This window comes from Periophthalmus magnuspinnatus, chromosome 7 (genome assembly GCF_009829125.3).
Source record: "Periophthalmus magnuspinnatus isolate fPerMag1 chromosome 7, fPerMag1.2.pri, whole genome shotgun sequence".
Classification (NCBI taxonomy): Eukaryota; Metazoa; Chordata; class Actinopteri; order Gobiiformes; family Gobiidae; genus Periophthalmus; species Periophthalmus magnuspinnatus.
Genome location: NC_047132.1, coordinates 21,601,411 through 21,626,332, shown reverse-complemented (window position 1 = coordinate 21,626,332; position 24,922 = coordinate 21,601,411). Strand labels below are relative to the sequence as shown.

The 24,922-nt window shown below is 38.7% G+C and overlaps 1 protein-coding gene across 2 annotated transcripts in view; it reads right to left on the bottom strand.

Moving 5' to 3' along the window:
- Positions 1-7,459: 7,459 nt before the first annotated feature.
- mtor (mechanistic target of rapamycin kinase) overlaps positions 7,460-24,922 on the bottom strand; it is an 80,150-nt gene continuing 62,687 nt past the window's right edge. The window contains exons 39-58 of one of the 2 annotated variants that reach the window (XM_033970121.2): positions 24,292-24,489; positions 23,877-23,977; positions 23,297-23,393; positions 23,122-23,220; positions 22,915-23,037; positions 22,443-22,625; positions 21,626-21,760; positions 19,782-19,956; positions 17,459-17,594; positions 16,702-16,849; positions 15,234-15,356; positions 14,210-14,292; positions 14,031-14,103; positions 13,881-13,955; positions 11,900-12,035; positions 11,153-11,218; positions 10,975-11,055; positions 10,689-10,769; positions 9,667-9,772; positions 7,460-7,862 (exon numbers count right to left, since the gene is read on the bottom strand). In XM_033970121.2, coding sequence (XP_033826012.1) covers positions 7,847-7,862; positions 9,667-9,772; positions 10,689-10,769; positions 10,975-11,055; positions 11,153-11,218; positions 11,900-12,035; positions 13,881-13,955; positions 14,031-14,103; positions 14,210-14,292; positions 15,234-15,356; positions 16,702-16,849; positions 17,459-17,594; positions 19,782-19,956; positions 21,626-21,760; positions 22,443-22,625; positions 22,915-23,037; positions 23,122-23,220; positions 23,297-23,393; positions 23,877-23,977; positions 24,292-24,489 — 2,235 coding nt within the window. In that variant the 3' untranslated portion in view covers positions 7,460-7,846. The remainder of the gene's footprint in view (positions 7,863-9,666; positions 9,773-10,688; positions 10,770-10,974; positions 11,056-11,152; positions 11,219-11,899; positions 12,036-13,880; positions 13,956-14,030; positions 14,104-14,209; positions 14,293-15,233; positions 15,357-16,701; positions 16,850-17,458; positions 17,595-19,781; positions 19,957-21,625; positions 21,761-22,442; positions 22,626-22,914; positions 23,038-23,121; positions 23,221-23,296; positions 23,394-23,876; positions 23,978-24,291; positions 24,490-24,922) is intronic. The other variant, XM_055222786.1, reaches the window with a different exon arrangement.

Sequence of the window (24,922 nt, the reverse complement as noted above, 5' to 3'; positions counted from 1 at the left end):
CAAAGGTGCTGTGCCTAGTTTTTACCCTCTTAAAAACATGAAAAACAAAACTAGTTCATTTTAAACAGTGTGCAGTGGTTCAAAGTTATTCCTCACCTACCTTATGCATCCCGAGCATTCAAATTATTAACCGCATTGAGCACTTTTCTTAACTCTCAGAGACCATAGCTGAGTTTTGTTGTGACGGTAAAGCTGATGTAGATTTTATAATTAGATGCAGACAGTACACAGTGAATTTATTTTAGCCTCAAGAGCTGTTTATACAATATATCTGTACTGGGGCAGCACAACTTTTACTCATATACATGGGAATAAAATCAGGTTCAGGTTCTTTCTGCGTTCTGCAACATTTTTATCCAATATTAATCAATGTTGCTTTAATTCAGTGCATTGTTGGAAGTCACTGAAGTCAGAAAAGTAGGTTGTATGGGGCAAAAAGCCATAGTAGCTCTCAAAGCTGTTTATTGAAAGCCATTATGGCACTGACATGATCAGACATCAAAGGACTTTAAAAACACAGAAGAGAAGTCATAGTAAGTTGTCAGTTTAGCACAGGCTCCTTAATAAAAATAAATAAATAAAAATTGGCGCCAGGGGCGCCTGCAAAGTTTTTTTTGAAGGTAGGTACCTTCCTCGGTGTGTTTCCTCCATGCTCTGCCCCAGTCTTCTCTGTCTGTGTTCACACTTCCATACACCTGAGGCACGGGGCTTTGGAGGTTCGCGTCTCTCTGTTCTCTCAGTGCTCTTCTCCCATACGATGTCCGCAGCGTTTAATTTAATTTTCCAAAAAGCCTTTGTTCAGTTTCAGTTTAGTGAATAAACTTGCGTCATCTTTTGACGTTATGTGTAGGATTTCCCACTGCCTACAGGTATTCAAAGTTGATTACGCGGGGCGGGGTACGCGTCCTGCTGCGCAGAGACAGACTTGTTCTAGAGTGATCGCGGCACCCACAGGCTGGTGTTTGGGTGACACCGGGAGAAGAGGGTGCTCCGGGTTTCATACATTTTACACAAAAATTTTATACAAAGTTGTGCACAAGATTCATGGTACACAACACGCACACGCGGTGGAGCTGTGTTGTGCGCGCTGGTGCAGCAGGAGAAAACATTCCAACATTCGTCTAGTTCCCGTGCGCACCAAATGTCAGAAACAACAGGCTTTAATAATTTAGCCTTGCCCTCTCTAAAGAGGTGAGCAGTTTGGTCAATCATCACTGTGCGCTGCTCCATGAGTACCTTAGGAGATCCATTTGGATTCAATGCGGACATTCAAGGTACTCACAGTGCGCACAGGCGATCCCCTGCCTGCGCCACTGCAGAAAACAACTCTCATGTTTTCCCTCACATTTTCAGAGCATGTCAAGTTCATTAATTTTGTGATTGGATCGCTGCAGTGCCACTGTGCCCACCATGTTCCAGAGCCTAACACAACGTGAAAAACTGTGAAAAACCTGGCGCATTCTAGTTCCAGACAAACACTGGCATACTGCGTGCCATTTGCAGATGTCACTTGATATTAAACTTGTAATTCCTCAAACAGTTAACTAGCGCGCGCTTTCATTGGGAGCCAGCAGCATGCAAAACACCGCGCCGGGCTTCAAAGCGCTGCCGATTTCTCATTTACGTGTCCTACTTTGGTTTGTGTTGAGAGAAACTACTGTGAGGCGCTGTTTGGGCTTTGATACACACTCGTTATCCCAGACAAATAACTTTTATCTTACACGAGCTGGGCTCTCTGGTACACTCAAAGTACTTAGTCATGACTTACTTACACAAGCAGTTCAATAAACACTGCAGCCCACTAAAAAGATGAGTGTCAACGGAGAAACAGCAATTAGACATTTCAGAATGTCAGCATCATTAATTTGTGTTTAAAATGATTCACCTGCTCATCTCCATGGAGATGATGCCACTCTGCATGGGCAGGTTTATTGTCACAAACCTGTTAATCTCTATGGAGACAAGGAGGGGACACCACCAGGTCAAGTTACAGATCAGAACTGTGGAGAGGTGTCTCTGCTCATCTTTGTTGTTAGTGTTTTGTTAACAGTTACAAAAACAACAAACGGTGACAACCCTGAACCTCCTCCGCAGCGTGGCTGGGCGCTCCCTTAGAGATAAGGTGAGGAGCTCGGTCACACAGGAGGAGCTCAGAGTAGAGCCACTGCTCATCCACGTCGAGAGGAGCCAGCTGAGGTGGCTCGGGCATCTGTTTAGGATTCCTCCTGGATGCCTCTCTAGGGAGGTGGTCCCGGCATGTCCCACCAGGAGGAGACCCGGGGGAAGACCCAGGACACGCTGGAGGGACTATGTCTTTCGGTTGGCCTGAAAACGCCTTGGGGTCCCACAGGAGGAGCTAGAGGACGTGTCTGGGGTGAGGGAACTCTGGGAGTCCCTGCTTAGACTGCTGCCCCCGTGACCCAGCCCCTATTGTTATTAATATAACTGTCTCTGTATGTGACACTTGGTTGCTATGTCGACAAGTGTGAAGGTTCTAATGTCAGATACTGGACTTTTGGAGACTGGCTTTGCTGAGTTGAGACTGCTGCTTGTTTTGGGTTACAGCCTATAGAAGCCCTCGTGTTCAGAAAATAAATAAGAAGAACTTTGATGTGTTTCCTCACATCAGTATGTTCTGTCAACTTAAAACATGTAGTAGGCCTAAAGACAAGTTTAATGCAGTGATGGAGAACATCCAGGCAACAGGTGACAACTCCATGGTGGCAGACCCCCAGCCTGAGAGGTTACATACTGATTCTTTTATTTGCCAGGACAACCTATCTTAAAAATATTTTTAGAATTAAAAAAAAGGTAATTCAATAAAAAAATAAAATTAAAAATAGCCTACTGCTTTTAATGTTCCAAAATAGCTGGTTCTGTACTGCACTGGGTTTATGGATCAGGAATCATGGATCAGGGATAATTTCTGAAGCCACAGGATGAGTCACATGGTCTCCTTGTGTTTAGCATCTGATTAGTAAAACAGTGATGTGTTTTTTCTGTTTCTCTCTACCTGCCATCAAAAGTTTTCATATAACCTTTTTAACTTACAATACTCTAATGCAGGGGTGTCCAAACTTTTTTCATGAAGGGCCGCATATAAAATCACAGACAAAGCCGAGGGCCGACTGAGGGCCATAGACTGGTCGCCAATACAGTGAATACTTCAAATGTGTGTTATTATTACAAGTTAGACTGAACCACTAGACCTTTATTCATGCTTACATCTTCAGTGGGACACATTAAATATTTGATAAGGGCTTGTTAAAGCAGATTTTCAGAAATATACAGTAAAAAGTACTGTTTAAAGAAATACAGGCCAATTCACCTGGAAGCTTGAGGGCCAAGAAAAATTGGTCTGAGGGCCGCATTTGGCCCCCGGGCCGCAGTTTGGGCATGCCTGCTCTAATGGCATTAATTCTGTATAAAATATAGAGCCTATAGTGTTTTCATAATCCCTAAAGCTGGGTACAACCATAAAAAGTCTTAGATGTGTTTAAGGTCAAACTGCGGAACGTTCCATCTACGCAGTAAGAATGAATGTTTTTTTTACAGTATTTTTTATCAATAATGCATCTGTAATTAAATACAAAAATAAGTTTAACATCAACATCTCCATGGAGACAAGGAGGTGAGGGACCCTCCATCAGAAAAGTTACATAATGCACATTTAAATGGCAATGCTGATAAATTTTACAGAAAGTTATGCACAAACGAACACCAAAAGTGACTTACCTCTTTTTACCAAGCAGATGATGCCACACAGAGGAGGCGTCTTGTCTTCTTGAAAGCCCAGCCCAGGGGAACATTAACGGCCGGTAAACAAGGCTGGAGCTGTGGAGGGGAATGTACCGGGGAGTCCTGGGGGAGCGGCCATCTCACAAAGGGCTAAACTGCTGTCAGCTCCATCGATACAAGCTTCACAGCGCACTGCAGACAGCCTGTTCTAACTGTAAAACCGCTTCAAACCGCTTCAAACCGCTTCAAACCGCTCACTGGCTATCCAACTCCACAAGTGCACGTCAATATGGCCTCCAAGTGTGTTTTCTTCTCCACAGCTGTTAGCCATGCCCGAGGTGACGGGTAAGTGTGTTCTCTGAAGAGCAGGGGAAGAAGAATGAAGTTAGACCACTAGTAATGTTGCATAAAGGTACACTGCACAACTTTTTTCACTGTTGCCTGGAATGTTCCACTGTACGGCATCGATCTGCTTTGAGATATTTTGGTGATGCCACTAGTCTAAGTCACATGTCTGATCTGTAGAGAGGCGAGTCCAGTCAAAGATTGATCAAAGCTATGTCGTTCATTGTATTTTAGAAAAGAAAATTATGAAGTAAATTCCAGGGAAACAAATTCAATCTTTATGAAGACATTAGATGGCAAACACCTCACCAAAAAGTTACACGGTGCACGTTTAAATACATCACAGGAAAAAGTGTGATTTGTTTGTGAAATTGCACTGCTACGCCAAGGACACCGCCAGCTCCGTCCTTGATATTTGGGCTACGTCTTGGAAGGACAACACAACAATTCATCCTGCATTCAAATCTCTGGGTCCAATACTGATGGTAAATAAACTTTTGCTTCAGACATCCTCACTCCTGCCTCTCTTTACACTACGCAGTTACTTCATTTATTCCACAACAGTTAGGCTACATAAGATGTTTTTATGTGTGTGTGTGTGTGTGTGTGTGTGTGTGTGTGTGTGTATTGTTTACTGATCGCACACATGAGGCTGTTCCCCTGTTACAGTGCTAAAAGGTAACATCAGTAATCTGTAATATAAATCCGAAGGGAGTAGAGCTGGATCTTCAAAATTTCTCTGTGTAGCAATCCGATCTTTGGCCGCAGCAAGCTGGTTTTAGTTGGTGCTCGCTTTAAGTAATGGATCCTGGGTTTCTGTTACTTAATAATTAAACAAAAGTATTGATTATCTGTCATTTGGAATAAAATCGAGAGCCATCTTGTTTGTTTTGCGCAAGGGAACTCAGCCAATTAGCTTGAACGTTTCGATATAATATTCAGGGCTGCGAGATGTGTTTCTGATATATTAGTTTGTCAGAAAAAAACACAAAAATCTCACTGTATTGACTTTAGACCCCCCGATTAAAAAGAGCCAAGCTGATCTTTCATGATTGGAGTTGACTGAACCTCAATCTCGATTAAAATCCAATTAATTGCACCACAATAGTAGAGTATCAATGTCTGACCATGGGCTACCAGTTTAGGCCTTTTCATGTGGGAATGAACATAAGCCAATGTCTTCAAAGCCTCACCAAACCTCCCTGCATCATCGCCTCTGTCCTTTTGTCTCCTGATGAGTTTCATTCATCACCATTTACCCGCTCCTTCACACATACACCTTTCCCCTGCATTCTACTTTCATTTCCACACTTGGTAAACAGCTAAATCCCTCCAACCGATCAATGGCGCCTATTTAACTGCAGCTATTGACTCAAACTGCGAGACGGAGAGGAGCGAGACAAAAAATAAACAAATTAGAGAAACAAGGGGAGCAAATGGCCACGATGAGAAGTCACATTTTCTATAATGAGCTTTTGGGCAGCGTTGGGGAAGTGACAGAGGTGGAGGAGTGTGAGCTAGAACAGAGGAAAAACAAAAAGAGGAGCGGGTCGATGGGAACAGATAATCACATGTCCCAGTGTACAGAGTGTGACATTGCAGAGGTGGGCACGCCGGGGAAGCGATCAATGGGCTGCTTTTTGTTGATCCGTAATCCCCAACTATCTATAAGTAATTAACCTTCAGAGGAGAAAGCAGAGGGGGATAAATAGCCGAATAAGTGGCGGAATAACAATGTGCTACGAGGAGGAGTGAAGCGTAGATACCTTGGCTTGCACCCACTAGATAAAAGTGAATTAATAGTTGTCTGGGCTGCTTCTGCTGCTGCAATTTGTTCAGTTTGATTTCTCACTGGGTTGAGGAGAGCACTACCTCCCCGCGGTCTGCAGCCTGGATAAATATAGTGGAGAACAAGCACTCTCATCTCAATTGGAAAGCGAAGGCAGAAATGTGAAATGTAGCTGTGCTCTCTGTGCTGTGTGCACACCTACCGAGGATCTGGATGCGGAGAGGAGGTACGGACTGGTAGGAGGAACACTGCCCTCTGTAGGTGGAAGATTAAATGGAAAAAAGTGCGGCACATGTAGGGGTATTGTAAAGAAAGATGTTTTGTTTTCTTTAAGGAACTGTATCTAGCCTGCGCATTTACAATTTTTAAAAAGATACTACAATAACAACTGAATCTGAAGTTTTTCGCATATGAACAGTACATTCCTCATATGCAAGCTCAGAACCTGAACCAGAGGATGCACTAGCACTGATTAATGACTGACTGCAGGTGCTGGGGTTTACAGCAGGTAGTGAGGATTCAGATCAGAGAAAGGATTTTAGGTTTAAGCCAGCTGTACTTTAGCATTCAAACTGGCAACCCAAATGAAAGACTCGTGTGAGGCTCATTCTGCTTTTTGATGAGATAAACATCAAATTCTATCAAATAAATGGGACATTATTTTCCATGTTTTTGTAATTACGACTAAATCAGCCATAGAATTGTGATCAGTAAAAGCTATATTTGATTTGAACATGTTTACCTCGTATCTGGGAACACAAACAGTTGATTATTCTAAGCAGTTCAATAATGACATGCTGCAGTGAATGTGCTAATTTTGCAAGTATATTTGACAAATTAGATTAAACTAAAACTGCCAATCATACTGCAAATAATAGTCTATCAAAATGTGCATTCTAGCACATCAGATTCTTTTTTTTTTTTATACAGCCTTTGCTTTACCAAGTAGTTATTTATTTTATTCGGTCATTACATTCAAAATCAAACATTATTTAAATTGTATGAGGTTGTACATAACATTTCTGAAGTAAAAATGACTTATAATGCCTAACCCATTTTAATAATAATACACAGGAATGACTCAATATGTAAACAAAAGAAAAACTACAAAACATAGCAGTTCACATAAATATTTCCTGAGTCCTGTCATTTTCAAAAAGTAATGTTTTATACCTCTTTTTGAATGCTTCTATTGTATAGGAGCTTTTTTAAAAAATTATCATCAAGTTTGTTCCACACATTAACCCCTTAAACAGAGGGGTTAGTGTGTGGAACAAACTTGGTTAAAAATAGATTTGGCAAACGAGGCATATTATTCATGTTACCGGGAAAGAATGTAGTAGGTACGGTAAAAATGTCTAGAAAAAAAACGTGTAGCCAAATACAAATGGCCATAAACAATTCTCATGTATTGTTGAGGTCTAAATGTCTTCTATGTGTAAAGAAAATATCATGACGAACTCCAGTTAGGATTTAGTATTTCCCTAATTTGTTAATCTAATTTCCAACTTGTGTAGTGTCCAAAGAGTCCACAAATCATTTTAAGATTAGAGATAAGATTAAGAGCCTTAATAACACACTCAGATGTCATCTATTCTGTACAGATTTATTGGCACCTTCATGCTCATACAATACATTATGAGGTCCACATCCTTCAACAGTGTAGCAGTCAAAGACAGAGTATGTTATTGAAAAGTCTCACATTATTTCACAATGTTAAAGCAGACTGGAGAAACGTGGGCTCTTATATAAAAGGCATTGCTTATTACAGTTTGGCCACGAAGCAAAAACAAGAGAATACCAAAATGGTGTGACAACATTTATAATTTAAATTAAATTAGATAAAACAGCTCCTTGGATCATTTCTTAAACTTAACCAGGGCTCTCAACAATATTAGGGTTCAGGTCCATTGAAGTTCACCGTTTGGCCAGTTTCAGATGAGTGGGTTGCAAAGACAAACATTCACTAATGCTTCACCAGAATGGACACCTGAAAGAAACAGGTAAAGACAATGTAAATGACGGACTAGAGCACTATATATGCAGTTTACTAGGGCCCTGAAAATAATATAAAAAACATTACTGGCCATTTTCTACATTTTATCACCTGCCATTGGCATTTCAGGTCTTATAACTTAAAATATGTACTGCGTGTTCGACAGGTGTATACATAATTCAATCCTAATTTCAAAGTCACTGCAGAGGGTCCGCAGCAGTATAAATAAATCTAAAAACAATATCTGCGCGCATTGTGCGCTCTGCTGAGAAGGTGATTGGCTGCAGCCTTCCATCTATACAGGACCTGTACGTCTCCAGGACTCGGGGGCGAGCAGGCCGTATAGCAGCTGACACCTCTCACCCTGGACATGGACTATTTGAGCCACTTCCCTCTGGCAGGAGGCTACGGTCCATTGGGACCAGAACCTCTCGCCATAAGAACAGTTTCTTCCCCTCTGCTGTTTGTCTCATGAACACTCTATAATATCTGCACTAAACTGGACACTTTATAACACCGGTCACTTTAATAAGCCACTTTGCACTGTTGTTCTGATGCTGCTATTGTACATATTTTTTCCCTTTAAGTATTTCATTTGATTTTTTTAAGCATATCTTTTTAACTTTGTGCATGCTCTTATTTGTATTTGTATTTATTCAGTGTGTTTATGTTGCACTTTTTCACCGTATCAAGTTCCTAGTTTGTGAACTGTGTTCACAGACTATGGCAATAAAAGTCTTCTGATTCTGATTCTGATTCTGATTCTGATTCTGCTAGTGCTAGCCTTTGGCAAGACCTGCTTTGTGGTGGAGGCAGTTTGAGCATTAAATAGACCCGATGAAGCAAAAACAAAACACAACTCAACAAGTAAGTTTTTCATGAGGGATAAACAGAAGAACATGGTTAAGGTTAAAAAGTAAATTTTGCTCAGTATTTAAACTAAAGGTACAGTATGTAGACTAATTTTCTGGACATGGCACTTTATGATGCATGATTCCATGGAAACAGAAAGTTAAAACCATACTTTGGGACATTCTAGAGTATTATGCCATAATGTGGAAGATTAGAGCTCAAGGAACAATATCACCATGGAAACAAGCAGGAGCAACAGTCCCTCCTCCAGGCCAAAAAATAGTCAGGTTTGTGGAGATACCAGCACGGATGCATGTCAGTGCAATAAACACGACCAAATTGAAAAAAAAAAAAAAACAAGCTCTTATTTTAGTCAATTTTTTGGCTAAAAAGTCTCATACTGTGGCTTTAACTTAAGTAAAGCCTCTTGTAGTTCCTGGACCAGCACTAAAAACGATCCCTTCTCTTCTTTTCATGATCTGAAAAGATGCACTAAATCTAAATATTACACTACATAGTCTATATTATCTTGGCTCTAATGCAGTCATACAAGCTTATAAAACATATTTTATTGACCACAGCCCAACAAAATGTTGAGTATCTACTTGTACCTTTCAACAGGAACAAAATGTACTAACTGGGATGACCAGCGTTATGAATTATATCTATTAATAAACCCTGGGTGCTTTGGTGTGGATAATGGGATAAGCAAGGAATATGAATGTGAGTATAAATATAGTGGTAGACAGTAGTCCTCTAATGAAGCCATAAAACAGGCATTAGTACAGGTGTTCTTGCCAGCCTTTATTGATCCAGCATTGACCTTGGCTCTGTCCTTACATCTAGATCCCAGAGTTGGCTGTGGTTACGTTTCACTGTGTGATGATGTATTCTTGCCCTGTGCCGTATCTGCCAATACATCACACACATACAAGATAATACTGACCATCCGATGTAGCACTGGCACAGGTTCTCGTGGGAGGTGGCCTGTTTGATCAGCAGCTCCACTTGTGTCGGCACGTCCAGCGTTTCGTCGTGGGAGAAGTCTCGGCCTGTAAGGAAGAAATAACAGAGGGCTTACAAAAGGTGGCTATTGTAATTTGGGTTCATTAAATTTTAATAAACAATATTAAAATACATATTGCTGTATTCAAATGAGCTTCACCCACAATTATTAAACAAAGCATAAACAGTTGAGCTACTATTGTGCAAGTGCAGCTGAAATGGACCGGAGCTGAACACATTTGCAGAGGTGATAGAGAAGTCAAAAAGTAAGTTAAATAAGTTAAAGTAATATTACTCAAATAGAAGTACAAAGTAGTGAACCAAGAAATTACAAGTCAAAAAGTATACTCAACTACTACTCAAGTAAGAGGAATTCTAATATTAACGATAATGGGACAGTAAACAATAATAACGTTTATCATGATAAAAAGGGTAGACAATAATCATTTGTAGAACATTTCATAAAATCATGATAATAGCCAACAAAGATAATGGCCATTAGGTCACTAGAATACGCAGAAAAAAATACTTCTATTTCTTATAGACTGTACTGTTGTTCAAACATGGAACCTGTTTATAATATTAAAATTATAATTATTCAAATCCATAAAATGTTTAAACTGTCAGCAAATGTAATAATTATTGTGATATTATCATTAATTGCAATTTTGGCCATAATTGTGACATCAAATTTAAATATTGTCACATTGGTGCATATATATATATATATATATATATATATATATATATATATATATATATATATATATATATATATATATATAATATATATTAGTTTTCACATATTTTTAACAGTTGCCCTACTAGCTCAGTTCAACTGCACTACACTGTGATAACAGGCATTATTAAGCAAATCATTTAGAAATAACAAATCAACTTACAAAGCCTAGCCGGCAAAATATTTATTTAAACTGTAAAAGAGAAAGTAAAACTGAACGTTACCTGTCAGTTTGTCCCTCACGCGGTTGATGATCTGAATAGCTTTCTTGTTGAGAGCTTCAGGTTGAACTAAGCCGTCTCCAACTGCAACAAAAGATGGAGGTGTCAAACACCTGTCAGCTTCCAAAACACAACATATGAAACGCGGTCGGGTAAAGTGCTGCCTAACAAACACGCAACAGTTAGAGCCATCACTCCTGACAGCAGGCAGCACCAAACCCACCAAAAACCAGCACAATGCAAGCATTTTCCTGCAGCCAAATTATTTAGAAAGGAGAGATGCACTAACTGAACGAGTGGATGGATTCGGGTACGGTGGTGCCTGGTTTCTTGTGGGTGGTTTCTCCAAGGTCTATTCCCTCCAAAGCTTCTGCACAGGGAGAAAATATAGAGAGTTACGAATTACACACATATTAGTATCAGTGCTGTAGAAATAGTAGTAGTATTTGAGCTCATGGTACACTGACCGACAGACTGTCCAGCCGTGTAGGAGTCAGTCCGAGTCCGAGATCGCTTCGTGCCTTTGGTGTTCGCTGTGGGTCAAAGGTCAAGTCAGAAAGATATTTCCAGGGTTAACATGTATTGTGTGTTTTTATAATGCACTGCAAAATATTGTGAGGTTAAAAACTTAATAAAATAAATGTTACAGTGATTCATAGTGAATACTTATTTTTTTAATAATTCATTTCAAATCATGACAAAATGTCTGCAGATCATTGTAATGCTTCACACTTCCCTGATTCCATCAGCTTTTTACAAAGTGGGTTGTACAGCGAGCACCAACACTGCCAATTTGTTTTCTTGTTATTTTGTCAGTGTCATTGCACCTGTCGCATTAATCTGGAATAATAGCTAGCCAAACTGATTTGTGTGCAAGGTAAAAGATTGTAGACAGACACATTTGCCCCACTTTCCTTGAGTTTGACGTGAGTGATTTAAAGTGGTAGATGATGATCTCTGACTCGATCTAACCTTTCAGAGCGATCATCACTCCCCAAAACTGCAGCTGAAGGCCGAGTCATTTGGGTCTAACTTTTAAAGTAAAGAGCCTGCCCTAAAAAAGTTTTAAAAACATGCGCCTGTGTGTATATATACACATGCATTCATATATGTATGTATGTATGTATATGCATATATAATGTGTGTGTGCGTGCATGCGGTGCATGTATATGTGAGTGTATGCATGTGTCTGTGTACGTGTGTGGAAATCTTACTGTCCATGAGTCTCCAGTTGAGTAGAGGGTCGTAGACAAAGGCCTCGAGCACAGCCATGACACTGTCTCGGTGCTCCCTCAGCACCTCCATCACCGTGTGACAGGTGATGCGGTAGTTGCCATCCAGACCTGTCACCTGCACACAACACAGGGACGAGAGGTTAAGACGGGACCAAGAGAGCAGCCGGAGAGCCGGAGTACAACTTTTGACTTCATCAGTGGAATTCATCACATTTTAATAGTTGCAGTTATGGGGAGAAATGAAAACAGAACTGACCAACAAAAATACAATGCCTGGCCAAAAAAAAAGTTGCCACCTGGATTTAACTAAGCAAATAGGTACGAGCCTCCTCCAGTTGGTCAGGTCTAGGTTCAGCAACAGTCTGTGCTCAAAGAATGAGGTCAGCTGACACCTGAATATACTGAATGACCAGGTTATTACATCAATGGATTTTTTCTTCCCTGATGGCACGGGCATATTCCAAGATGACAATGCCAGGATTCATTGGGCTAAAAGTGGTTCAGGGAGCATGAGACATCATTTTCACACATGAATTGGCCACCACAGAGAGAAAAATGAATGCAACACTGGATGGAAATAAATCTTGTGACATTGCAGAAGTTTATCAAAACAATACCACAGCAAACGCGTGCCGTAATCAAAGCCAAAGGCAGTCCAAGGATATACTAGTGTGTGACTTTTTTTTATGGTGGCGGCTTCCTTTTTTGGCCAGCTTGTGCCTGTATATGTATATGTACACCCATGGATCATTATGTCAGAATTCACACATTTTAAATTGCTTTAATCATCTAAAACAACTTAATAAAAGAAACAAGGCCGTTGACTTCTGTACATACAAAATACAAAATACATTTTACAAAATGTATTTATTCCAACAGCTTTGATCCACCTAATCCAAAATACCATTGTTCATTGCAGTGCTATAATGTTACAAGGTTAAAAATGCATCATCTCAAATTGTTAGAGAAAAAATGTGACAGCAAATTTATTGCAGATGCATTTAAGTCTATACTTTTCCATGGTTATAATAAAAACAATCTGCTAGAAAAGGCAAAATGTCTTAAATGGCTAATTCTGCCTTAAGTAAAAGAAACACAATTCAAAATTTGTTACAAAATGTATCCGGTCTAAGAAATTCTGGAGTGACATTAGTGAGTGGTTAACTCTCAAAATCCCCAATTTAAATGCAAATTGATATTTTGTGAATGATGTGGCTAGAAATCTGACACTGTGAATATTATTAATATTTTCCTACTGGCTAAATACCACACTCACTGTTGTAAATGGAGAGACTCTGTCCCTGCTTTGAACATTTCATGACTGAATTTATACTATTATACTACTCCTTGAAAGTGCTTAAATCAGTCTGTGCCATGAAAATGTAATATTCAGTGTCTCAAGTCCTTTATTTCCTTTTAATTTCATTTTTACAATATAATGTGCTCCTTTTTATGCCTTACAAAAGATGTAAACCCCATATTATTTGATATGTGTTATTACATGTCATGATACCTCTGCATGTCATTGTAATGAAAATATTCTAAAAATAATCCCACTACTTTTAACATTAAAAGTCTGCTGACTCCATGTCATCACAACAAAGGGCCATGAAGCTGTCGCCACCTTAAATTGATAGCTGAAGATCACACTAGCAAGTAGCTGATTTCTTTTCACAAGTATAAAAATTACTACGCAACACTGCCGAATCCTACGCCTATCACCGATTAAGAAAATTAAATTGAACAACGGAGTAAGTACACAGTGGGCGTATGCTGGTGGTAGTGAAAACGGCAATATTGGCAATATGGCATCTTGAAAATAACCGATTAAAGATTAACATGCACAAATCACTCCAAATACAAGTTCGAGGTGGTAAATGAGAAGGGGAAACAACTATAATGTGTTTAAAATTTGCTCTAAAAAGTTGATTTTGCATATATTTAAATAAATAATGTGTACCTCCATAGCATTGGTCAACATCCTGGTCAGTCTGAATGGGATCTTCTCCGGAAACTTCTCTCTGGTCATTGCCACCTATCCAATGAACACTAACTCAGTTTCACATATTCATAAAATTCTACTTGTATCATTAACAGCATTTTCACTCACCTCAAAGCAGTCTCCAAAGTCGATATGTAGGATCTTCCCACTTAATCTGTCTAACATCAAATTGGATGGATGCCTAACGGGTCAAAATATCATCTCTTGGTTAATAGCTTTTTATGTTAATTACCCTTAACCTAATTTCACTGTGTTAAAATAGCTTCGACTCTTGAGGATTCACGCACCTGTCTCCCAGGCCGAGGATGTAGCCGACCATGGACATGACGGCGAGGGAGCGCGTGTAATTGGTCCTCCTGTCAAACCACACCTGGAGGGGGAAAAAAGATGATTAAATGTCAGTAAAGATATAGCAGCGAGTGGAGGACACAGACAGGCTGTTTGATACATGCTCACACAGCTCCACATGAGTTATACAGGCGGCTAATGCGCTAAAAAAGGACCTGTTTGAAAGCTGCTTACAACATCCTGCAAAGTTAGTGGTTTAAAAGTAGGCCACAGAGGCTGCTCACCCAATTCTTTTGGGATAAATAAGATGCTATGATTTGAGTAACATTATTGTTGGTGTTCTCTCCAATTTAAACTTTTATACATTCTATTTATGGTTACACTTTATTTAAGGGTATGTAGCTAGTTGTTAATTTACAAACATGTAAGTTGTTTATTACTATTTTTTCAGACCTTATTAATGACTCAATCTGTATAAACTCATTCTGCTGCTAATTAAGACTAAAACTTAAAATCATATTACTTTTTGCAATGTTAGGATTTTTTTTTGTACACAAACAAGCATTAATAAGTAAAAATAACATTTTGTGTGGTACCAGGCCCTAACAACAGTCTTAATACACAAACCCTACATTTTTGTATATGAATTATGAACCTAACATCATAATAATAAACCGTATTAAGTAGGGAAGTGCTTAATGTTTAATTAGCAGGTTATGCAGAAAAAAAACACAGAATACATACAAATGAGCACAGAAGTAAGTGAATTACAATTAGCAGCCAGTTAGAAGTTAAAACGTGGACTCTAAAATGTGCTACCTTATTTATATAATTTGATCACAACTCCTACTTCATACTTTGAAATACTTTAGTTAATTTGTAAGCTATAAGGCGGAAGAAAATATATTCAGATTTGAGACAAAAACATTCAATCAAAAAAATTAAACAAACACACACACACACACACACACACACAAGAAAACTCATCTGTATTCACAGTTAGTACTTTCAGTGACCTCTCACCTCTGAACTAGGGCTCTTGAGCCAGAGAAGCTTGGCCAGGTCGTCCCCAGCCGTGTTGTTCACAGCGTGTTCAAAGACCTCCACCTTCTCCATCAGGGTCAGGTGGTCGTAGTCCGGGGCCATCTGAAACACATCCAGGAGTCATAGGCTTTAGCAAAGTCTTTTATAAGTGAGTGCATTCTCCCATTTTTACTTTTATAGCATTTGATCATGACACAGCACAGAGGCATGTCCATAATGAATGTAAATTAATTAATTCTTTGTGTGACATAATTGAAAAACTGCTGTATTTATTTCTGTTCTGAAAGTAGCACAACAACACCAGTCCTTGTTTGCTCAGTCTGACCCTCAAGGCATGTCTTTATACCCGGTGAATCCGGTCATGGCTGTGGTTACAATAGAACAATGTGGTGAGGTGCTTGGCCCTGTCTGTGGTCTTGTAGCTCTTTGCAAGTCCGTGGTGTCAAATTGAAAACAAGCCTCTATCAAACAGGAGTGGAAGAGTATGCTGTTCATTTCAAACAGCCCCGCTTTCACCTGCCTCGTTTGTGCACATAACATCTAAACTTATTCAAGGTTGATTTCAGCCCTGGATAAACAAGAGGTAGTTTTCTCCACTGACAAAACCACACATCTTTAGATACGACAGGGTGAGGATTTTACAGTGACTAGTTTGTAATTCAATTTAAATCTGAATCGAAAGGTGCAAACACACTCGTCCTTGTTGGGTCCTGGCTTGAGCCCAGTTAATGCCTGATGGTAGACCCGGTTTGGTCCTGTTCTAGACCTGGGTTAATCCAAGTCTAGTCCAGGATTAGTTCACAATTTCGTTCCAGTTTAGCCCTAATTTTGATATGGTCTTTGATATGGTCTAAGTGTGAATGTGCGTTTAGAATTAAATGTCTCTGTAATTCCGCAGTCATCCAGGTATGAGCCATAGTAAAAGAAAAAATCATATCTGTCAGCTGGACTAAAAGGTTGTACGCGTAGAGACATTTCACTGCACATTCAAGCCGCTTCTTCAGTTCTGGTCAGAATGCTGGTGGACACTGCGTTATATCTTTGTGGGATGGAGCTAACTACACTCAAACTTACACATCTATTGTTTCCAGTTTCTGTTTGTAGGCGAGGTCTAATGAACTCTACCCGAGTCATATTTAGCATAATCATTCAGGCCTCTACCTACCTACACCTACTGGCTAAGCCTATTGTTTTCTTTGTTTAGATTTAGCCCCCTTAGAATTAGGAAAAATAAATCAATAAGGTATTTCTGGTTTAGATGTAAATGTTATGTTATTGTAATTGTGTTCTGATTAAATATGATCAATTTCCACCCTTCCATAAGTTAAAGAATTTACAGAAACTAATAATTTTTTCAGTCTGAGGTCCACAGTGGCAAGAGTTAGCAAGATGAGAAAGCCGGGGAGACGTCATGAGCGGCAGTGGATGTCGGTGTTGTGGTCCTCACCCGGAGCATGATGCGGTGTTCGATGTTGAGCAGGATTTTCTTCTTCTCCCTGTAATCTCTGATGAGAGCGTGGAGGGTGTCACAATGTGGCACCCAGCCAATCAGACCCGAGTTTGTAGACAGAGGGATAACTGCATACCGCTGAATACTACACAAACACAAGTGATGCACAAGTTTAACTTCTGTCAGCTAGGTATTAACAATTCAGTTACACATTTAGTGGTGTATAAATAATAATAATCTAGATAGAGAGGGATTTAGATTTTTTACATGGAGTGTGACATAGCAAGGCAATGAAAACTTCTAAAATTCTGATAAACTTTACTGAATATTGGACAGAAAAATATATTGGGTTCTGTGTTTCTTGTTATTTTACAAATAAACAATAATTTTTTTTGTTTGTTTTTTGGGTTTTTTTTTGTGTAAAAAACAACTATTTTTAGTACTGGAGGAATAGTTTTTATTTCTTCATCAGAACGTCTACCATTGGTCTAAGTGAAACACATGCAAAATTCATCAGTACAGAAGTTAATAGATTGGTTCTGATCCGATTGGTGAAATGCCAATGCTGAGAAGTTACATAAAATCAGTCTGGTCTAGTTTGAAATCATATTACTAAACCAGATGAGTATGTTTGGCAGGGATGTAAAATAGTCAAATAAGTAATGTAGAAGTTAAAGTATAAAGTTAAATGTATACTTTATGTCCAACTTCTGTCTTTAGATAAGCCTGTCTGAACATGTGAGAGTATATTTACCTGAGATTCTTGCGCAGAGAGGCAGGGTCATTGGCCAGGAGAGTGTTGACCAGTCCGAAAAGCTGCATGACCCTCTCGTCCTGCCTCAGGTCCTCGTGGCCCTTCAGCAAGAACATGAACTCATGGCCGTTACTGCCTGTAGAGGGAGACACACCACAACAGCATTAAGTTAAGTGTTAGAACACTAAAAAACCATCTGAGCTTCAAGAGTTCTCGCCGTTTGCCCTGCTGCTCTACAGATGGCTCTGTTACCTTCTCTTTCTGAGCAGAATCTCAGGCTGTAAATATGATATCAACCATTTTATTTCTGCAGATGCTGTTGTCATTATGCGGACTCTCCAAAAATGATCAAATGGTGGAACACTTCTTGTGTTAACACTGTCAAATTATATTTAGAAATATTACAATATTTTTGGTTAGAACTGGGTACATTTTTGGGTATGAATGACTGGTTTTGATACTACTTGTTTCCTAGAAGATATGGCAAAAACAATAATAATTACATGACTAAAGATTTTTGGCCAATATTGATCACTCATAATGTCATTATTTATTATGATTTTCTCTTAAGACAAATAAAAATGGCTCTCACTATGAATTACAACACACTGAGCATAAACAACAAACCTATTAAGCTATTTCTGATGTAATATATTGGTCTGAAGTCTGCTGTCACAACCATTCCACTAGCTTACAAACTCCATTACAATGATTTTATAACCTGTTGTTGTCGTCTTTCATTTAAAAAAGTTAGTGGCTTATCCCCATGGAAACAGTGACACCGTAAATGTATATGTGGTCCAGTTTGTCCAGGCCCCTGCATCAGAGCACTGTGTGTTGCTTGGGAACCCTCGAGTGACTTTAAATCTCAGTGTCTAGTGCATGGCAGCTCTTAATCTCCGCTCTTGCTCTGGAGGTCATTTGATTTATTGGCCATCATCTTTTACAGAGTACACTGTGTAGCACTGATGGGATACTGAGGAACAAGGCAGCATGTTGTCAAGTGGAGAGGTGTGCAGAGAAGTGAGCTATTTGTGATTGATAATAGATGAATTTGGCTCCCAGACAAGGTGACTTTAAAGTACGCTGCCATTTGAGACAGATTTCAGTGTAGCAATGGCACATTTATTTCTCTATAGTTTATAGCCATGTTGCCAATAGAGCAGTAGAGAATGGGTTTGAGAAGAATGCTGATGTTCTGTATAGTCATTTTTTAAATAGTGCTTTGCTTTGAGAAAATAGTTTACAAGTAATTTACTATGGACGTTAACAATACACAGCATAAAATGTCTTCTCTCGAAAATTTAAATGATCTATTCATCTTTCTCTCAACGATTTCCATATACAACAAAGGAACAAGAAATACTTTTGGGGTTGTCTAAAGTACTGAAAATCAGATACTAATCAATACTAAAACTAGAATTGAAACTACTTATTGATTTTAACAGATACTGAAAAGTCACATTAGGATGATATGTTTAGAATGATCTTGAGCTGTATTAGTACACATAGAGTGGTATACACCCATGGATTACTAAAGTACCTACCTGGACGACTCAGGGTTCACATAAATATAAGGCCACATGATAATATGAAAGAAAGTACTACAATATAATGTTGAAAATTACATTATATTGTCTAAATTAGTGTTTTTAATTATTCTCCTGGTTTCAGAATAAGTATTGAGTGTCAAGGCTACTCCTTAGTATCAAAATAGTGTTAGTGTAGTCACGGTACTAAAATTTCAAACTCAACAACACAGAAAGAGCAGCCAAAACTGCAGTGGCTTTTGTAGTGTTAATGGCTTATTTTTTCATATCTTCTCTCACATCTCAAATTACTTTTATCACTATTTTTAATATTTTCTGAATCTTGTTTCAGAAAGTTGATCACACAAAAAGTAGCAGCTGGTGAAAAACAACTTAGCGGGATGAACAACTTGAGCCATCTTTTACACTTCAGTAGAAAAATAAATGATATTCCTTCTTTTCGTGCAACATAAGGCAACAACAGCCATCAGTCCGTTCTATGTAGTCAAATGTATACACCATCTATTTGCTATACATCTGTATTTACTTTCCATGCTGTAAAAAAGCATTCCCATCTGCATCTCCTTCTGCTCATCTACACTCTAATGTCTTATCATGATAATTAGGAACTGGCGTTGCAGCAATTTGTTGTGTGTTAATAAATTCTATTAAATCTTCACTAATGTAGATGCTTGTTCATAGCAAAAGAGCTGAAAGCAATCACCAAATCTATTTCTCAATTCTAATGGTCTGGGAGCCACAAGGCCAGCATAGATTTCTGCTAATAGCCTTACCCATGATGGTGAGCTTGCGTGGGCGTTGCTTGGAGGTGATGACCTGCAGGGAGGGGGCGATAGACTGGATGCGGATGATTGGCTGGTTGGGGTCATATGTTCCGGGTACGGCAAGCTCCAGGTCACGGCACATCAGCAGCTTCGGACTGACGTACTGCAGCTCCAGGGAGGTGAGCTGTGCGGAGACGAGACCAGGAAAGACGGGATGGAGGAAGAGGCAAATGGGTTTTATGTTTGCAATGGCAAAAGTTCACATTGAAAACAAGAAATATATGAAAAAATATTAAACACAATAATGACCCGATATTGCATGTTAAAATATTATGTGAAGATATATTAAAAAGTCCTATATTACACAAAATCCATTCCTTTGAGCTTTACGCCATGGTATAATGCTGTTACCACCTAAAAATCATATCTGGAGTTGTGTTTTATTTCATTCACACATGTTTGAGTAATCCTTAATTATTAGTCTGTCTACATCTCCAAAACTCAAAATGCTCTTTTCCACCTTGTGATGTCATATAGTGGTAGTTTTCAAGTCACCAGCTACATTTTACCTTTAGTTCAGTAAAGATTGACCATTCCAGGGCTGAAATCATCCAAAGGATTCTGGTGAAGGTGTATGGAGTTTAAAAACACAGTGGAGTATTGGCATCACAAGGTGGAACAATGTTTTCTGTTTGAGAGAAGAACTCAGCCTAAATATGCAGGGTTTGTGTGTTAAATATGTGTGTAGAAATTATAGATCAGAAAATAGCGTAATATGGACTCTTTAAATGTTTGCATTTGTTTTGAGAAATCTGTTACGGTGGTCTAGAAAAATACTAATTAAGATATTGAAAGCAAGCTAGTATAAAGCGCTGTAATAAGTAGTCTAGCATTAATGTTAAAAACAGATGTGTTTAAGTAGTAATAAAAGCAAAGGTGTTATGGGTGTAAATGGTTGAATGTAGGCTATTAAAATTGGTGTTTTATTGGGAGATTTTCAAGATTACTAATATCTGAGCCCATTCAAGCCATAAACTGACTTGCACATAGCCCCTTACACACTAGCGGGGCCTCTAAAGCATGCAGCCAAATCTGAGCAGAAATGTTGAAATTTATTTACTAAAAAGCTAAAAACTTCAGTGAAAAATATTTATGTTTGGATTAAGATTTAATAGATGAAGACTGTTGGGGATCATCTCAATATTCTGAACAGGGCCCCTACAAAGCAAGAACTGGCCCCGAGTTGAACTTAATGTAGTTTGTGTAATAACACACAGTGTTTCTCAAACTGTGGTTCATGTACCACTGGTGGTATGCAAGCTCCTTCAGGTGACACTTGGTCAGTATGTTCTTCAGTATGTTGGTTTTTTGTCCTCATTTGGATCATTTCTTGTTTAGAACTACAGAGGAAACATTGTAGTCCACCATTTTACCTGGTTGAGCCCTGGTTTAGACCTGGAATAGACCTTTGATGGACTTGGTTTAGATCTGGCAGTAATCAGAAAGCCAAATCCTTTCTTTGGTAGTAGTTGGTGTGAAAAGCTTGAGAGCCACTGAGATAACCATATCTGTGTAATCTTTCAATCACCCAAGTAGAGTCCATAGCAAAAAAAAGTTTAATCGGTAAACTGGACAAACTGTTGACTACTTGAATCATTTTCCCCATCATACTTATCAATCACATTTTTTAATTTAATTAGTTTGTCTCAATAAAAAACAAATAAAAATGTCTTTCAATATTAATTTCCTGAACATAAACAACGCAGCTATTGAATGTTGGTCATATATTAAGAGTCCATTTAGAGCAACTGTGCCTTCAATCACTTCTTCCCACCTTCTGCTCTGGGCCTCACCTGTGGCAGCTGTTTGGAGATGCGTCGGAAAACATGGTAGTACAGGTCCCAGGCCTGTGTCAGGTCTTTGACATTTCCAGAGCGCATGTACTTCCTGCACCAGTCCTGCGCCTCCATTAAGTCCCTGCCGTATGCCTACACCAACACAAACACAAACACACTCAGTCACTGCTAAATGAGCAGAGCCAGCCAAAACCAGACAATAAAATAAATGTCAAAGCTTTTAACATCACCACCCCAATTGGGATTATTAAGGATCCCAAATGAAATGGTGCACATCTGTTCATTCAGTCTGCCCGGAGACATGGCTATCAAAATAATCCCGTCTTTATGGCTATACTCTAGTTAAATGAATAATAATGATTTTTAAAGCTTGTCCTAAGTTGAACTTATTTTATTGTTCAGTTTATTTACATCTGGAGGGGATATCCTGGTGTTACATAATAGAAGCTGTAGTGGTTATATAACTTTTGCCTCATAAAATCACATGCAATTGGCAGCGTTAGATAATCTCTACCAGATTTCATAGAATGATAAGTGACAATGATAGCTGAAGAAATTCAAATTTAAATACGCTCTTTGGCTTCTACAGTCAAACTATTACAACATAAAAGCATGTACTTCATGCAGTAACACAATACCGGTACATATAAAAGTTATCAGAACCATTCTACTTTGACTTAAAGATTGAAGATGATATTTCATTCACAGATGTGCAGGTCATTATATTCATATATTTGCTTTTCATTGGTTCATCCTATGTTATACCTGAGTAGAGCTGTATGTTGAAACAGATCTTACCAGCGTGGAGCCATACCTGATTGAATGAGGTTTCTTTGAGCGTCTGGGGACCCCTCTCCATCATGGCGTGGAGAGGTTCGAGCACTGCGAACATGCCCTTTACGTTACGCTCTCCAAAATAAAGCCGTGACGCCTCCTCAAGCCCTTCGTGCCACATCTCATGCCACAAAATGGCCACTCGGATAAGCTCTTCACTCACCTGAAGAAACACGTAGAGTCCATTATTAGTGATTGTAGTTGAACCTTCAGCTTTGAAAATTATAATTAACAGAAACCATTTCATCTAATCATTGTCATTTCTGTTTTGTGTAGCAGTAGCTCAGTAGATAAAGCTTTCAGACACGAATTCAAAAGAATAGCTAAAATACTGCTCTATCAGTGTGCATTGTCCTTTTGTCTTTAGGCAAGACTCCTATCTGCATATACTGGGATGAATGAATGTATGAATGTATGCATTTGTGACAGGGGAAAAATAATTGGACTTGTACCATCATAGCCTGCTGCACCAGAGTGTTGCAGTGCTCACACATGTTCTTCAGGATCTTGTTAGCAGCATTGTGGCGAGCTGTGGTGGTAGACTTGGAAGCCACCGTGAGTGGATAAATCAATGCCTTTTGACAAAAAAGAATAAATATTTAACAGACAAATAATCATCATGTGAATATGTAAATGTATTTTTTGTTTCTAAATCTTACCTGGGGGTGATTCCTTCCAATGTCTGTGAGCAGCTGGTGAATGAGACGGCCCACTAGTGGGCGGGGGGTATCTATGCGAGCAATAAGCTGTGGGATTACCTACAAACACAGAAAAGAATCAATAATAATCAATTGGTAATTGTATAATATTAATGATAACACACATATGTCATACCTGAAGCCATGTATCAATTTGAATAGTCTTTATACCCTCTACCAAAGCTTCGTTCACATCAGCCCAGTGACCATAGTCAAACCATAACGTCAAAACCCTGAAAGACAGAGAAAATCAGATTTTCTATAAGAGGCTGCACCAATAAGTTTTTCAGTACTTGGCAACCTGTTTTGAGTAAGATTAGAGATATTGATCCCTCACTCATCTTACAGGAGTAATGGCACTACTGCTTTAGTGGGTAGTATCATATGTATGTTCTTTGTATATATATTTTCTTTATGGTGCAACAGGGTGGGTTTGTTCTGGGGTTTGGATGTTATAGGGGAAAAAAGAGAAAAGAATTGTGATGTTTCAAAATTGTTTTTCTAATTGAATGCTTAATAAAAAATACTTTGGAAAAAAAAAAAAACCCCTGAAAGACAAAACATGTGAAAATCCAAACTTGTTATCATGAAGTGGCTGTTAAAATGTAAACATATCAGCCACTAGGGGTCCTCTTTTGCTCACTACAGCATATCCCATGTATGAGATGCTGTCATTAGTGTAAAAGGTGAACATGTGAACAGTGGTGTGAGCAGACCTGAGTGTGTCCTGCAGGTTATTGCCTCTGGACAGAGAAATGGAGCGGAAGAAGCCTTGAACTGCAGGAACAGTGTATAGGAGCAGCGTCTTTGAGAGGTCCTGGGAAATACCACAAACAACAAGAAAATAAGAAGATAAAATAAAACAAATAAACTTGATACAATAATCTCACAATAAATAATTTCACTATTATTTTTAACGTAAATTAAACGTGTACAATTTTTACAAAACATAACAAAAACACACAATCATTATTAAAGGGAGTGTAGCTTTATCCGGTTCCCTATTTGTATAAATGTTTCATATCACAAGACAAACAATACAAACATGCATTTGTCCATAGAAACAATGCATAAAATGAAAGAAAAATATATAATTAACTTTGACTAATAATTATATATCCTCATTCTGACCTCATTGACCTTCTTCTGGCCTGGAGAGGGCACAGGGCTGTGGTCAGTGCTGTCCACTTCACTATCACTGTTGCTGGCTTCACTGTTGGCACTGGCTCCGCTGGCGTGTCGCAGCTTCTTCTTTTCATCTCGACCCTGGTTCTGATGTTTGTAATGCAGTACGGCCTCAAAGTTCATCACTGCCCAGGCGTGCCAGGCCTGAAGGAAACAAGGGAGAAAGAGTTAAGATCTGCATTGATACATACAGGTGTTGTAAACATTTGTTGGTCTCTATACTGATTTGATCTTTAAAATTAAATTGTAGTAGGCTAAAGGTGTGTGTGTGTGGGGGGGGGGTATGTATGTATAGTATGTATAATATATATATATATATATATATATATATATATATATATATATATATATATATATATATATATATATATATATATATATATATATATATATATATATAAAAATAAAATGTATATATAATATATACAAACACACATATATATATATATACACACACACACACCTTCGGTGACTAAGCTGCTAAACACAGATGTGACCCATTCTTAATGTATTGCACTTGTTGTCCACTGACTAGTATGTTTTTGATGATAGAATGCACGGCTGTGGAGGTACAAAT